We start from the raw sequence: 16,396 nt of genomic DNA on the forward strand, positions 1-16,396 counted from the left end.
GCCAGGCTGGAGTGCAGTGGCACAATCTCAGCTCACTGCAACCTCTGCCTCCTGGGTTCAAGCGATTCTCCTGCCTCAGCCTCCCAAGTAGCTGGTACTACAGGCGTGCACCACCACGCCCAGCTAATATTTTGTATTTTAAATAGAGACAGGGTTTCACCATGTTAGCCAGGATGTCTCGATTTCCTGACCTCCTGATCTATCCGCCTCAGCCTCCTAAAGTGCTGGGATTACAGGCGTGAGCCACCGCGCCCGGCCTTCTTTAACAGATTTCTGAAAGTGGAATTACTCGGTCAAAGAGAACATGATTCTTATTTTTGATAAATACAGCCATGTTTTCTGCCAAAATAGTTGACTGCATTTGTGCTTTTTCCACATATGGTATATGAAAGCACCCATATCCTCACTCCGTCCACACTGTTTATTTTCATTATATTTTTGCTAATATAACAGACTAAAACTATCTCATTTTTATTTATATTTTCCTGAGCACTCATGAGATTGAGCATTCGTTAGTGTTTATTAGATATTAGAATTTCCTTTTTGATGGCATGTTAGATACACTAACCAATTTTCTGCTGTCTCATTGGATTGTGCAAGGGCTTTTATATTTTTATGAATGCTGACTCTCTGGGTTGCAGATATTTTCCCTCATTTGTCATTTTGCTTTTAATTTGAATGTCTTATGCTTCACAAGAGTTTATATATATTTTTACTATGGCAAAATATGTAAAATTTACCATTTTTAGATGTTTAGTTCAGTGGCATTAAACATATTCACATTGTTGTGCAGTTATTACCATCATCCACCTTTAGAACATTTTTATCATCCCAAACAAACTCTACCCATTAAACAATAATAGCCTCACATAAGAAGCATCATACGACATTTGTCCTTTTGTGTCTGACATGTTTCACTTAACATGAAACATGAAGTAATATCTTCAGGGTTCATTCATGTTGTAGCATGTGTCAGAATTTCATTCCTTTTGAAGGCTGAATAATATTCCATTATATGTATATACCATATTTTAAAATCCATTCATTGGCCAGGCACGGTGGCCCACACCTATAATCACAGCACTTTGGGAGGCCAAGGCGGGTGGATCACCTGAGGTCAGGAGTTTGAGATCAGCTGGCCAACATGATGAAACCACATCTCTACTAAAAATAAAAAAATTAGCCAGGCATGATGGCGCACGCCTGTGGTCCCAGCTACTCGGGAGGCTGAGACAGGAGAATCACTTGAACCTGAGAGGTGGAGGTTACAGTGAGATGAGATTCAGCCACTGCACCACTCCAGCCTGGGCAACAGAGCAACACTCCATCTCAACAACAACAATAACAACAACCACAACGACAACAACAAAATCCATTCATTCATCTGTCATCTGTTGCTTCTACCTTGAGACTATTGTGAATAATACTACTGTGAACATGTGTTATACAAGTTATGTGTTCTACTTGCTTTCAGTTCCTTTGTGTAGCCTGGGCATGGTGGCTCATGCCTGTAATCCCAGCATTTTGGGAGGCCCAGACAGGAAGATTGCTTGAGGCCAGGAGTGTGAGATCAGCCTGGGCAACATAACCTATAGAGATAGCGAGACCCTGTCTCTACAAAAAAAAAAAAAAAAAAACCCAGGAAACTGCTGGTGTCTTTTAGGTATACAATCAGAAGTGGAATTGTTGGGTCCTATAGTGATTCTTTGTTTAATTTTTTGAAGAACCATCACGTCGTTTTCCACAGTGGCTGTAGCAGTTTACATTCTCACCAGCAATGCTCAAGGGCTCAATTTCTACACTGTTATTTCCTGGTGCTTTTTTTTTTTCAAAAAAATGATAATCATTCTAATGAGTATGAAGTGGTTGTGGTTTTGATTTGCATTTCCCCAATAATTAGGGATGTTGAGCATCTTTTCCTGTTCTTATTGCCTATTTGTCTATGTTCTTTGGAGAAATGTTTATTGAAGTCCTTTGCCTATTTTTACAATTGGGTTATTTCTTTTGTTGTCAAGTTGTAAGAGTTCTTTATGTATTCTAGATATTAATCTCTTATGTGATATATGACTTGCAAATATTTTCTCCCCTTCATACGTTGCCTTTTCACTCTGTTGATAGTGTACTTTGATGCACAAAAGTAATTTTGATGAAATTCATTGTATTTTTTCTTTTGTTGACTGTGCGTTTAGTGTCCTGTTCAATAAATAATTGCAACTTCAAGTGTTATGAAGGATTTCCCCTGTTTAATTCTAAGAGATTTATAGTTGTTAGCTCTTATGTTTAGACCTTTGATCCATTTTGATTTTTATGTGTAATGTAAGGTAAGAGTTTATATTTTTAAGTAGTTAGGTTCTTTATGACTTCTAGATTTCATCCTGTATGTAGAAAGGGTTTCTTGACCTTACTGTGATAAATTTATACTTCTCTATTTTTTAGTACTTATCTTCTAAAGAAAGATTTTTTCTTTTAACATTTAGATATTCTACTTAGGATTACTTTTTGTGAGTGAAATGAGACTTTTTTTGTTTTGCTATTGGATAGCCAACTTTTCCAAACTGTCCCATTGAATATGTTCCCTTTATTATGTAGTGAGTTCCCATATGTATTTTGATCGGTTTCTGGATTCTGAATAATGTTTATTCCTATATAAATATCATTTTATTTTTTAATTACTATAGATTTATTATACATTCTGGTAGGACAAATATCCCCCCATGATTTTCCTCTGCAGTCACTGGGCTATATTAGTACTTCCCTTCCCTCCCTTTCTCTTCCCTTCTCTTCCCTTCCCTTATCCCCTCCCCTCCCCTCCCCTCCCCTCCACTCCACTCCCCTCCCCTCCCCTCCCTTCCCTCCTTCATCTCCCTCTCCCTCTCCCTCTTCTTTTTTTTTCTTGAGACACAGTGTTGCTGTGTTACCCAGGCTGGAGTGCAGCCTTAACCTCCTGGGATCAAGTGATCCTCTGCCTCAGCCTCTAGAGTAGCTGGGACCACAGGCACGTGCCAACAAACCTCACTAATTTTTTTATTTTTTATAGAAATGTAGTTTCTTTTTTTTTTTTTTTGAGATGGAGTCTCACTCTGTCGCCCAGGCTGGAGTGCAGTGGCACGATCTTGGCTCACTGCAACCTCTGCCTCCAGGTTCAAGCAATTCTCCTGCCTCAGCCTCCTGAGTAGCTGGGTTTACAGGCGTGCGCCACCACGCCTGGCTAATTTTTTAAAAATTTTTTAGTAGAGACGGGGTTTCACCATGTTGGCCAGAATGGTCTCGATTTCTTGACCTTGTGATCCGCCCACCTCAGCCTCCCACAGTGCTGGGATTACAGGCGTAAGCCACCGTGCCCAGCCAGAAATGTGGTTTCACCATGTTGTCCAGGATGGTCTTGAACTCCTGGGCTCCAGTGATCCTCCCATCTTGGCCTCCCAAAGTGCTGCAATTACAGGCCTAAGCCACCACACCTGGCCTCTATACTACTTTGTGATTGTCTTTATTACTTCTCCATGCTTTCCCCTTCCTTACCTTCTCTTTCTCATTTGTTTTTGTCCTTCCAGTGTGTTCAGATGAATTCTCCTGAACTAATGCTGTCATTATATTATGATCTTTCACAGAAGCCTTCAATGGCTTTCCATTGCCTACAGGGTAGTCTGAACTAGGACTGATATTCATAGGCTTCCATGGTCAGGTCCCTAATTTCTCCACCTTTTTTCTCTACTCCCCTATAGGGAACTTTAACTGAGCTGGGTTGTTTCCTAAATTCGCGGTTCAATTTCCTGCCCCAAATCCTCATCTGTTCCTTCTTATCAGTTTTACCTTACCTAAAGGCTAACAGGGATCCAATTTGCTTCACAAATCTACTGATGGCTTAATCATCTGGCATTTATCCAATCATGTCCTTAGTTATGTCCTTAATCATGCCCACTTACGCTACTGGTAAATGATACGGCAAATCAGTTTACCACTTAATAGTTTGGTAATCTGGGACAGGTTTTTCAGTCTCTTAACTTTTTCTCATCCATAGAATGAGGTTAATCCTTAACCTCATGTAAGTTTAATTTCAGCGTTAAAAGATTTTATGTATGCACAGGCACACACATACATGAATTATCTGGCTTAGTAGGTACTTAGTAGATGTGAGTGAGTTCCTATCCTGAAGAGCAGGAAATTAATTTGTACAGTCTGCTTTTACTTAAAAAAAATACTTATAATGAACTTCAAGTATATGCAATTAGAGTAATTAAAATCCTTGGTGGATATACATAAATGTGATACATATTTATGAGCAGATGAGAAGATCATATATACAGAGGAGAAGGTCAGATCAGGAAATAAAACACAGGCTTAAAATGAAGCCAGGCTGGCTCAGAAAGGAGTATAGATTTTGACTGCTAAGGTAGGCCCAAGTGCCTATTAGATCTGAGTGCCTGAGATGATGCTAAAGGGTACTTGTTTCCTTTAAAGAAGGCTTATTTGTGTTAACCAATGTACCTCATGCCTACGTGAATCAATACCTGGCTGATCCTTTTCCCTGAGGATTTCTTCTTATATTTGGTTTGGTTTTTCACTTAACAGTTGGCTGTGTCCCCTTTGCTCAGGATCTCTTCCTATGACAGTTCTTAGGTAGTTGAATGTTGTCTGGGTGAATTTTGGTTCTTGGTAACTGAAGAAGGACTATCTCAAGTTCCCCTTTGTTTCTGAATTTCCCTTGTGGAATGAAAGTTAAAAGTTGCATACAAAAGGGCTTCTGGACTGAGCCTTGATATCATTCCTTTCTGTGCTTTTGTGCTTTTAGTGGGATGATCTTGATCCAGGCTGAAGGCCAGCCAGGCCACCTGTATGGAGTGGAGTGTATCTAGATGACTGGGTTGTTTTTGTTCAATGGTTAGAAACTATTTATTAATCTCAAATTGTCATGATCACCTGACCTCAGGTGATCCACCCGCCTCGGCCTCCCAAAGTGCTGGAATTACAGGAGTGAGCCATCATGCCTGGCCAATATGTACACTTTTGTAACTGGCTTCTTTCACCTAACAGAATGTTTTACAGGTTTGTCATATTGTACCAATTATCAGTGTAGTCATCCCTTGGTATCCTTGGGGGGACTGGTTCCAAGACACCATTCCCCTATCCCTGTTGTGGATACCAAAATTCCTGGATGCTCAAGTCCCTCATATAAAATGGCATATTAGCAAATGGCCTACACACATTATCCCACACATTAAATCCTCTCTAGATTACTTATAATACCTAGTACAATGTAAATGCTGTATAAGTAGTAGTTATATTGTATTTTTAAAAATACATATATATTATTTTTAATTGTTGTATTGATGGGTTTTTTTCTGAATATTTTCAGCCCATAGTTGGTTGAATCTAGGGATGTGGAGTCTGCAGATATGGAGGGCTGATTGCTTTTCATTGCTGAATAATATTCCATTTTAGGGATATACCACATTTATCTTTGCCTATTGATGGGAATTTGAGTTGTTTCCACCTTTTGGTTACTGTGAGTAGTGCTGTGAGCATTTATAGCATTAAGTTTTTGGGTGGACGTGTGTTTTTATTTCTTTTGGCTGTATATCTAGGAGTAGAGTTTCTGGATCTTATGTTTATTTTTAACCTTTTGAGGACCAGCCAGACTGTTTTCCAGAGTGGCTCTTTCATTTTACATTTCTACCAGCCATGTATAGGACTCCTGAGAAAAATTTTTATTTTTATTTTTTAGAGGCAAGGTCTTGCTCTATTGCCCAGGCTGGATTGCAGTGCCACAATCATAGTTCACTGTAATCTCAAACTCCTGGGTCTCAAGTGATCCTCCTGCCTCAGCCTTCCAAGTAGGTAGGACTATAGGCATGTACCAACACACTCAAAACATTTTTTTTCCGGTTAGGGATGGGGTCTCATTGTTTCTCGGGCTGGTCTTAAACTCTTGGCCTCAAGCAGTCCTCCTGCCTCAGCCTCTCAAAGTGCTGGCGTTATAGGCGTCAGCCACTGTGTCCAACACTATTTTTTGTTTTTGTTCTTATTTTTGTTTTAATTATAGCCATCCTAGTAGATATGAAGTAGTATCTCATTGTGGTTTTGATTTGCATTTCCCTAATGGCTGATGATGTTGAACATCTTTTGATGTTTTTATTGGCTGTTTGTATACCTTTTTTAGAAAAATGTCCTTTCAGGTCCTTTGCCCATTTTAAATTTTGGTTGTCGGCCAGGTGCGGTGGCTCATTCCTGTAATCTCAGCACTTTGGGAGGCCAAGGTGGTGGATCATCTGAGGTCAGGAGTTTGAAGCTAGCCTGACCAACATGGTGAAACCCTGTCTCTACTGAAAATAAAACAGCCAAATGTCGTGGTGCATGCCTGTAATCCCAGCTACTTGGGAGGCTGAGGCAGGAGAATCACTTGAACCCAGGAGGCAGAGGTTGCAATGAGCCGAGATCACTCCATTGCACTCCAACCTGGGCAACAAGAGTGAAACTCCTCAGAAAATAAAAACAGTAATAAAATTGGGTTGTCTTTTCCTTATCCAACTGTAAGAGTTCTTTATATATTCTGGATACAAGTCCCTATGGGGTACATAATTTGCAGACATCTTCTCCCATTCTCTATGTTGCAGCATGTATCATTGTGAGTCATCCTTTTACTTTCTTGATGGTATCTATAGTTTTAGCTCTTACATTTAGATCTGCAATCCATTTTTAGTTAAATTTGAAGTCTAGAGTAAGAAAAGGATCCAACTTTGTTCTTTTGCATGTGGATATCTAGTTGTTGCAGCAGTTCAAGACATAAGAATACCTTTTGGATGGGGTTGTGTGCTATTTCAACTTGTTAGATCACAGTGTGTATATTACTCAAATGTATGGATATCCAGTACGTTACTGGATAACATACTGGTTAGGAAATATTTTCTGGTACCATTGGAAGTTGTAGGGGTTATTATTAATACTGAACAAAGGTAATTCCCTAAATACATATTAAGCATGTAGGTACTGTTAAGTACTGGGCTGCAAATATGAGTAGAACAATAGTCTTTGCTTTTCACAATCTAGTGGAGAAATAGACGTATAAATAAGCAATTAGAATAAGGTATTGTTCTTGTATTTGAACAAGATGCTGAGAAATAATCACTAACTGCTTGAAAATAATCAAAGGCAGATTTTCAATAGGAATTAATATTTAGGTTGAGTTTTGAAGAATGAGCTAAAAGTATACTAAAAGAATGAAGCAGAGAAGAGCAGTAGGAGTAGCCTACGCACAGGTTTATGAAGAAAGCATGCCTCTCGGGAAAAACAAGTTGTTAGGCATAATTGTAATACAAGGAAGATGGAAGATTGATGTGGGGGTAAAACCTGAAAGGAATAGAGTCAGATCTGTAAGCTTTGTATTTCCACCAGTGTGCTCATGTTGAAATATTTGTGTATTATAACTTCTAATTGTTACATTTTTATATCCTTTTAATGTCAGTTTTTTTGTTTTTATACAATATGTGTAATACTATAATACATAATTGGAAATGAATATATGGAGGTGTATAATCAGATTTTTACTGATAGAGGTCACTATTATAGATTATGGAAAAGTTGTTGAATAATTTAAGTGGAGGAGGAAAAATAGCATATTTGTGTTTTAGGAGGATAACGACATAGAAGGATGGAAGGCCATTAAAACAGTCCAGGAAACATATTGTGAAGGGGTTAACTAAGTCAATGATCTTTATCTTACTGAGGTCTTTGGTCCTCCAAAGTTATGACTTAGACTCTATCTTAGTTACCTAATGTTTATTGAGTAGGTAGAAAGGTAAGTGGAAAGGATTGTTGGTGCCAAATTATGATGATTAGTACCATGCTGTTGTTACATAATTGCCATTACTGTCTTTTCTTTTGGAAAAAGAGCATCTTCCTCTCACCAACACTCACATTTTCCTCAGAAGTTATTTTTCCACTTCTTTATCTCATTTTTAAGGGATATTTTATTGATTTTTTAAATTTGTTGGGTTATGATTTATACACAGCAAAGTTTACAGAGCTCATATATGTAATTGTTTTAACAAATGTATAAACCCATGTTACCACTATTCATATAAAAATATAGAACATTTTCATTATCCCAGAAAGATTGCTTGTTTTTCAATCCCAGAGGTAACCACAGTTTTGACTTCTTTCACTGTATATTTTAGTTTTTCCTGTTCTTGAGCTTTTTATAGCTAGACTCATACAGTGTGCACTCTTCATATCTAACCTTTTTGCTGAACATGATGATTTAAAAATTCACCATATTGTATGTATCATTCTTTTTATTCTGTAACTATACCACAATACACTATCCTTTCTCCTATTGGTGGGCATTTAAATTGTCTCCATTTCTGGATTATTGTTACCAAAGCTTCTGTAGAGAATTTTGTAGATATCTGCTTTCCTTTCTTTGGGTATATTCTTAGGAGTGGAGTTGCTAGGTTTTAGGGTAGTTACATGTTTTATTAATTTTATTAATTTTTTATTAAATTAAATAAAATTTTATTTTATTAAAAACGGACAAATTATTTTCTAAAGTGATTTATCATTTTATGCTCTTAGCTGTGTATGAGATTTCAAGTTCTTTTGCGTTCTCGCTGACACTTGGCATTGTCAGATTTTTATATTTAGTCGTTCTGTTGGGTGTGAAATGGAATCTCATTGTAGTTTTAGTTTGCATTTCACTGATGACTATTGATAGTAGTCATCTAGTAATCACAATTACTGTTTATTGGTCATTCATAGTGCTTTCTGCTGTCTATTCAAGTCTTCCGCTCATTAAAAAATTTCGATTGTTCAATTTTTTAAATTATCCTCATATATCCTGGTTGTAAGTGCTTTTTTAGGTATGTATTTTGTTTTTCCTGTAGTCCATGGCTTCCCCTAATCATTTTCTTTTTTTTTTTTTTTTTCTTAGAGGTAGGGTCTTGCTTTGTCACCCAGGCTGGAGTGCAGTGGTACAATCATAGCTCACTGCAGCCTTAAACTCTTGGTCTCAAGTGATCCTCCTGCCTTAGCCTCCCTAAGTAGCTAGGACTACAGTTGCACACCACCATGCCCAACTAATTATTTTGTAGAGACAGGGTCTTGTTGCCCAAGCCGGTTTCAAACTTCCGATCTCAAGTGATCATCCCTGACTGACCTCCCAAAGAGCTGAGATGACAGGTATGAGCCACTGTGCCCAGCCACCTAATCATTTTCTTAACTGTGTCTTTTGATAAGCACAAATTTTATTTAGATGAAGTTCATTTTCTCTATTTTTAGTTTTATTGTTAGTGTTTTTTTTAGTCTGGTCAAAGGAATCTTTGCCTATCCTAAGGTATTTGCAAGATCCCAAGATATTCTCATGTTTTCTTCCATGTGAATATTTAATTATTCCAGGACCATTTGTTGAAAAGACTATTATTTCCCCCCTGAATTCTGGTGGCACCTCTGTTGTGAAGTCAGGTATAAGTGCGAATATTATTTCTGGACTCTATTTCATTGATCTTTTTGTCTGTCTTTATGCCAATACTATAGTGTCTTTTTTTTTTTTTTTTTTTTTGAGACGGAGTCTTGCTGTGTTGCCCGGGCTGGAGTGCAGTGGCCGGATCTCAGCTCACTGCAAGCTCTGCCTCCCTGGTCCACGCCATTCTCCTGCCTCAGCCTCTGGAGTAGCTGGGACTACAGGCGCCCGCCACCTCGCCCGGCTAGTTTTTTTGTATTTTTAGTAGAGATGGGGTTTCACCGTGTTAGCCAGGATGGTCTCGATCTCCTGACCTCGTGATCCGCCCGTCTCGGCCTCCCAAAGTGCTGGGATTACAGGCTTGAGCCACCGCGCCCGGCCTATAGTGTCTTAATTATTGTAGCCAAGTAAGTGTTAAAATCAGGTAGTATACTTATCAAAATTATTTTAGCTGTTCTAGGGTCTTTGGATTTTCATATTAGTTTTAGAATCAGCTTGTCAATTTCTACAAAATGCCTGCTGCTGATGTTTTAATTGGGATCATGTTGAATATATAGATTAACTTGGGGAGAACTGACGTGTTCACAGTGTTGTGTCTTCCAATCCATGTGTATGATATATCTCTATTAGGTCTTTAATATCTCTCTGCAGTGTTTTGAAGTATTTTAGGTAGAGTTTTTGCTCATCTTCCATTAAGTTTATTCCTAGATAATTTCTTTTTTTAATGGTAGTAAGGGGTATTTAAAAAAATTTCTTTTTCCAAGCATTTGTTGCTAGTATATAAAAATACAGGTGGTTATTATATATTGACCTTGAATTTCATAACTTTGTAAACTCATCAGTTTTAGTCATTTGTTTGTAGATTCTTTTGGATATTCTACATACATTATCAGGTAATCTGTGAATAGGGACAATTTTCTTTTAAATCTATACATTTATCTCTTTATTTTCTGGTTAGGATCCTCAAAGGTAATTTTTAATGAATTACTAGATCAATTTTGATGAACTAGAACTGTCATTTCTGGTTCTCATAGCAGATATATGCCATACTGGAATTTGGTATCAAATGACTATATCCTGATGGAATTGAATATGGGATGTTAGAGTGTTGTTTATCAGTTGAGTCTGTTTTGGAGACAGAACTTGGTTGCCTTGTCTCTTATTGAATACAATCAAATCTTCCTCTAGATAGATGTCAGTAAGGTTGACAATAGTACCAGAATCCAGAATTAGGATCAGACAGAATTAGGGTCACTGCATCTTTTAAAAAGAGTACTTTAGATTTACTGCAAACTTGAAAAAGGAATTTCTCTCTCCTTTTCTGGACTTTCTTTTACCTCGTTTTAGCCGTAACTGCTTTTTATTGGGCATTTCTTCTAGCAAAACAAGCTCTTATGTACATTATTATATTACTTACTGGCTCTTGAGCCTTTGGTATAGGCCATTGATGCCTTGATTTAACACAGGTCAACCTCATGGTAAAGAAACCCACCCCACACATAAAAATTATGATTTTTGGCCAGATGTGGTGGCTCATGCCTGTAATCCTACCACTTTGGGAGGCTGAGGTGGGCAGATAACTTGACGTCAGGAGTTCAAGACCAGCCTGGCCAACATAGTGAAACCCGGTCTCTACTAAAAATACAAAAATTAGCCAGGCGTGGTGGTGCATGCCTGCAATCCCAGCAACATGGGAGACTGATGCAGGAGAATCGCTTAAACCTAGCAGGCGGAGGTTGCAGTGAACCGAGATCACACCACTGTACTCCAGCCTGGGTGACAGAACGAGCCTTGGTCTCAAAAAAAAGAAAAAAAATAAATTCTCCACTCACTTTTTGATGGGGTTGTTTTTTTCTTGTAAATTTGTTTATTTGTAGATTCTGGATCCATTAGCCCTTTGTCAGATGGATAGATTGCAAAAATTTTCTCCCATTCTGTAGGTTGCCCGTTCACTCTGATGATAGTTTCTTTTGCTATGCAGAAGCTCTTTAGTAATTAGATCCCATTTGTCAGTTTTGGCATTTGTTGCCATTGCTTTTGGTGTTTTAATCATGAAGTCTTTGCCCATGCCTATGTCCTAAATGGTATTGCCTAGGTTTTCTTCTAGGGTTTCTATGGCTTTAGGTCTTACGTTTAAGTCTTTAATCCATCTTGAATTAATTTTGTATAAGGTATAAGGAAGGGGTCCACTTTCAGTTTTCTGCGTATGGATAGCCAGTTTTCCCAACAACATTTATTAAAAGGGAATCCTTTCCCCATTGCTTGTTTTTGTCAGGTTTATCAAAGATCAGATCGTTGTAAATGTGTGGTGTTATTTCTGAGGCCTCTGTTCTGTTCTCTTGGTCTGTATTTCTGTTTTGGTACCAGTACCATGCTGTTTTGATTACTGTAGCTTTGTAGTATAGTTTGAAGTCAGGTAGTGTGATGCCTCCATATTGCGGGATCTGGCCTGCGGCCCGCAATGGAACAGGGCTCTTTCTTTGTTCCCAGGCAGATTGGCAGGTCGGGAAATAATAGACACACACAAGACAGTGAAAGCTGAGTCCAGGGGGGTCACTGCCTTCTGGTCCCGCGGTGCCAACAATGCACTGGATATACCAGCATTTATTATTAAGTTTAGTGAGGGGAGGGTAGGTTAGTGAGAGATTTAGGGTCATTTGATTATGAGGTGAAATGGTCACATGGGGATGACATAATTCTTTGACATAACATCTGTATGCAGAAGTACAATATACAGAGATAAGAATTTACAATATAGTGTGTGCATCAGTAATTTCTAACAGAGCCTTCAAACAGAAACACAGTCTTTCCATAACCTGTGATTAGCAAGATATTATTCAGCAGTAATAGTTGCAGCAAAAGCTGGTTACAAACAATCCATAGAAACAGGACATGAAGCTAGACAACCAGTTAGACCAGAAATTCTCAGAAGGGAGTATGCCTTAACCCTAAAGAGGCCTAGAAGATCCATGGCAAGGTCAGGGCATTTATAGCCCTGTCTTATCCATATGAACAGGCGCTCCTCAAGCGTCTGTTTATAGACTCTCCACAAGGGTTGCATTCTATTCCCAGAGCTATGAACATCTGCTTTTCTGGGATAGGAATCTTGGTGATGTGAAATGTCCCTGACTGCACGTCCATTCGTAGGCTCTCTGCAGGGGAAGAACATCACGTGCTGTTGGCTCATTCTGGCAGTCCAACCTGGCATTGTCTTTACACAATCCTGCATGCAATTTTGTATTTACAATAATCAGGAGCATTTCATCTTTTATTCCATAGCAATAGTGTCAGGGGGTCTCCCAACACCTCCAGCTTTGTTCTTTTTGCTTAGGATTGTCTTGGCTATATGAGCGCTTTTTTGGTTCCATATGACATTTAGGTTTTTCTAATTCTGTGAAGAAAGCCAATGGTAGCTTGATGGGGATAGCATTGAATCTATAAATTACTTTGGGCAGTGTGGCCATTTTCATAGTATTGATTCTTCTCATCCATGAGCATGGAATGTTTTTCCATTTGTTTGTGTCCTCTCTTATTTTCTTGACCCAGCAATCCCATTACTGGGTCTATACCCAAAGGATTATAAATAATTATAATCCACATTATAAAGACACAGGCACACATATGTTTATTGCAGCACTGTTCACAATAGCAAAGACTTGGAACCAACCCAAATGTCCGTCAATGATAGACTGGATTAAGAAAACGTGGTACGTATATACCATGGAATACTATGCAGCCATAAAAAAGGATGAGTTCATGTCCTTTGCAGGGACATGGATGAAGCTGGAAACCATCATTCTCAGCAAACTAACACAGGAACAGAAAACCAAACGCTGCATGTTCTCACTCATAAGTGGGAGTTGAACAATGAGAACACGTGACACAGGGAGGGGAACATCACACACTGGGACCTGTTGGGGGAGGAGAGGGCTAGGGGAGGGATAGCATTAGGAGAAATACCTAATGTAGATGATGGGTTGATGAGTGCAGCAAACTGCTATGGCACGTGTATACCTATGTAACAAACCTGCGTGTTCTGCATATGTATCCTAGAACTTAAAGTATAATACAAAAAAATACGATTTTGGATGTGTATCATACATGACAATTCAAATCCTAATGAAAAGATTGATATTTGATGTACTTATGTAATAACATATACTTAGGACACTTAAAATAGGATTTCATTTAATTTAGAATTATAAATATCTTTCCAGGAATATATATAAAACATTCAGGTGTTTACATTAGGGATGGCCATGAAAACATTTTTAAAATAGTAACTCACAGATCTGTTGCTTATACATTTTCAGTCTAGTTTGGGGCTATCTGTGCTTAGCTAGTTGCTTGGTTGGTATTTCCTGCCTCGTAGTGGTGCTATGCTGTAATGACTGTTTACTTCTCCATTGGAAAAAGTAGCTATGGGAGATTAGAAGCCCTGTGGGAAAAATCCTTTTTTATGGTTAGGGTTATTATAACTAAGGAACTCTTTGGAACTCTTAGTTAATATATGTTTTCCATTCAAGAAGTTGCTGTTCAAATGGAAAGACTTCAATGCCAAAGCTTGATAAAGAAGCAGGAATCTGTTAAATAAGTGCTACAGGTGTCATGCCATTAAATTGATTGTGCAGACTGCTTCTTTATGAAGCAGTTTCTGGTGTCAAATAATGTTATATGCTGTATTATTAATATACAGTGACGTATTCATGATTTTATATAGAGACATCCTGGAAAAAATTATTAATCTTTGTAAGTCACTTGATAGTTAATATTCTAGGAGAAATTTCTTTTTAAAGGAACACTGTGATAAATCATTTATAAAATAATTTTCTCTTGGTTGTATTCACTTTTATGTTTTTCTTTTTTCTTTGACTGTATGGAGGATATTTATAGGGCAGAAAAAGGGGAAGATATCCCTGTCGTTATTAAATATAATGATAGCTGTTGATTAAGGTAAATATTTTTCCATTTTATTGTTACATGTAGGGTATATTTACTTCTGGCACATGGGAAGAGAAATCAGATGAAATTTCCTTTGCTGACTTCAAGTTCTCAGTCACTCATCATTACCTTGTACAAGAGTCCACTGATAAAGAAGGAAAGGATGAGTTATTAGAGGGTAAGTTATTTCTGTATAATAATAATTAACTTCTAATTTTTAAGATTGGCTGTAATTTTGAATGACGAATTTAGTTTTCTTGTGTAGTGTCAGTTCCTCTGGAATTGTTTTACATGGGCAAAGTTGTTTCACCACATCTGAGGTAGAGGATGAAATACAGTTTCATTCATTTTTTAATTAATTAAATCAGCTCATATTTATTGAGTACCTAACATGTACCAGGTACTCTTCCAAGCCCTGTAGAACCCAAACTTAAGTGAAACTTACATTCCAGTAGGGAAGATAAGATACATAAGTAAGTAACAATGATAGGTAAAAAGTGATAAGTGCATCCTGAAGTACAGATAAAGTTCTGTTGGAATTCAGAGGAGAAAAGATCACTTTTAATTGGGAAATTAGAGAAGGAGAATTAAGCAAGTAACTTTGGCTTTGAAGGATTACAAATAAAGGAAAATCTGTTGATTAGAGGGTAGTATTTTGGATTTACCCCAGATTTTGGAGTCAAAACAAGTGGATTAAAATTTTATTTTTTCTACTTGCTAGTTAGTTGACCCTTCTAAGCTTGAGTTATTTCAATTGTAAAATGAAGTAATACTACCTGAAGGGCTAAGTGCAGATTTAATGAGATACTACCTGAAAGGCTAAGTGCAGATTTAATGAGATACTACCTGAAGGGCTAAGTGCAGATTTAATGAGATAGTACCTAAGCAACTATCTCAGTACCTGACCCATGCCAGGTACTCAGTAAATGGTGTCTATGATTGTTAATAGGTCAAATCATCCAAAATCTTCTGTCCTTAGATGAACTAGTGCATAACAGTGAGTGAGCAAGATACTGAATAAACATGAACTTTGGAGCTGCCAGTCAAATACCCTTCTTCATTCACTAAGCAAATAAATAGGTAGAATGTGTTAAATGTTTTCTGATCATAATGGATTATCATTTGTAAGCTCAGACCTGAAAACAATCTGTGCTTTTTCTTGTGTAGGAATAGAATTACATCACCTTTTCTATTATGTATATTCTTCTTAGAAACAAAACAATTAGATAACATGTGCATTCAGATTCATAAACCAGGGCAGATAACACTAACCATATATACATATATGGAAGGAATTATACAGCAAAATAAAATAATTAAGCCAGAATGTGAATATGAGAACTTTAAGATGAAGAGGGAAGTGTGTGCAATTGGTGGGAGGTCTCATAATGGCCAGCAATTTTCAGGTTCATTCTGCCAATTAATGGAGAAACTATTCAGTAGCAAAAATTTAAGTGCTGTTAATTTAAGGGAAGACTATACATCAAGGAAAAACTGCTGTAGTAAGGAGGCTTAGAATCAGAGGTCTGAGATGAATAGATGAAGGAGACTGTGGTACAATGAAGGCGAATGATTTTTTTCTTTTTTTTTTTTTTTGAGACGGAGTTTCACTCTTGTTGTCCAGGCTGGAGTGCAATGGCGCGATCTCGGCTCACTGCAACCTCCGCCTCCCGGGTTCAAGCAGTTCTCCTGCCTCAGCCTCCCAGGTTGTGAGATTACAGGCACCAACCACCACGCCCAGTTATTTTTTGTATTTTTAGTAGAGACAGGGTTTTGTTATGTTGGCCAGGCTGGTCTTGAACTCCTGACTTCAGGTGATCCTGCCTCAGCCTTCCAAAGTGCTGGGATTACAGGCGTGAACCACTGGGCCCAGTGAAAGGTGAATGAATTTTAAGCTAGTTAAGGCATCGTTGCATGTGTACATATAAAGTGCAGTTTTCTTTTAATTTGGTTGATTGAGGCTGTAACTAATGGTGGGAGTTACAAGCCAAACCATCAGCTCAG

The 16,396-nt window shown here is 37.9% G+C and overlaps 1 protein-coding gene across 3 annotated transcripts in view; it reads left to right on the forward strand.

Annotated features, from left to right (window-relative positions):
• RAB3GAP1 (RAB3 GTPase activating protein catalytic subunit 1) overlaps window positions 1-16,396 on the forward strand; it is a 114,744-nt gene that overhangs the window by 23,283 nt on the left and 75,065 nt on the right. For all 3 annotated transcript variants that reach the window (XR_002726671.1, XM_023193744.1, XM_023193745.1), the window contains one exon: window positions 14,438-14,570. Coding sequence is in view for 2 of the 3 variants with exons in the window: in XM_023193744.1 (XP_023049512.1) it covers window positions 14,438-14,570 (133 nt within the window). In the remaining variant the exon portion in view is untranslated. The remainder of the gene's footprint in view (window positions 1-14,437; window positions 14,571-16,396) is intronic.

The sequence above is a fragment of the Piliocolobus tephrosceles genome, chromosome 11, assembly GCF_002776525.5.
Source record: "Piliocolobus tephrosceles isolate RC106 chromosome 11, ASM277652v3, whole genome shotgun sequence".
Taxonomy (NCBI): Eukaryota; Metazoa; Chordata; class Mammalia; order Primates; family Cercopithecidae; genus Piliocolobus; species Piliocolobus tephrosceles.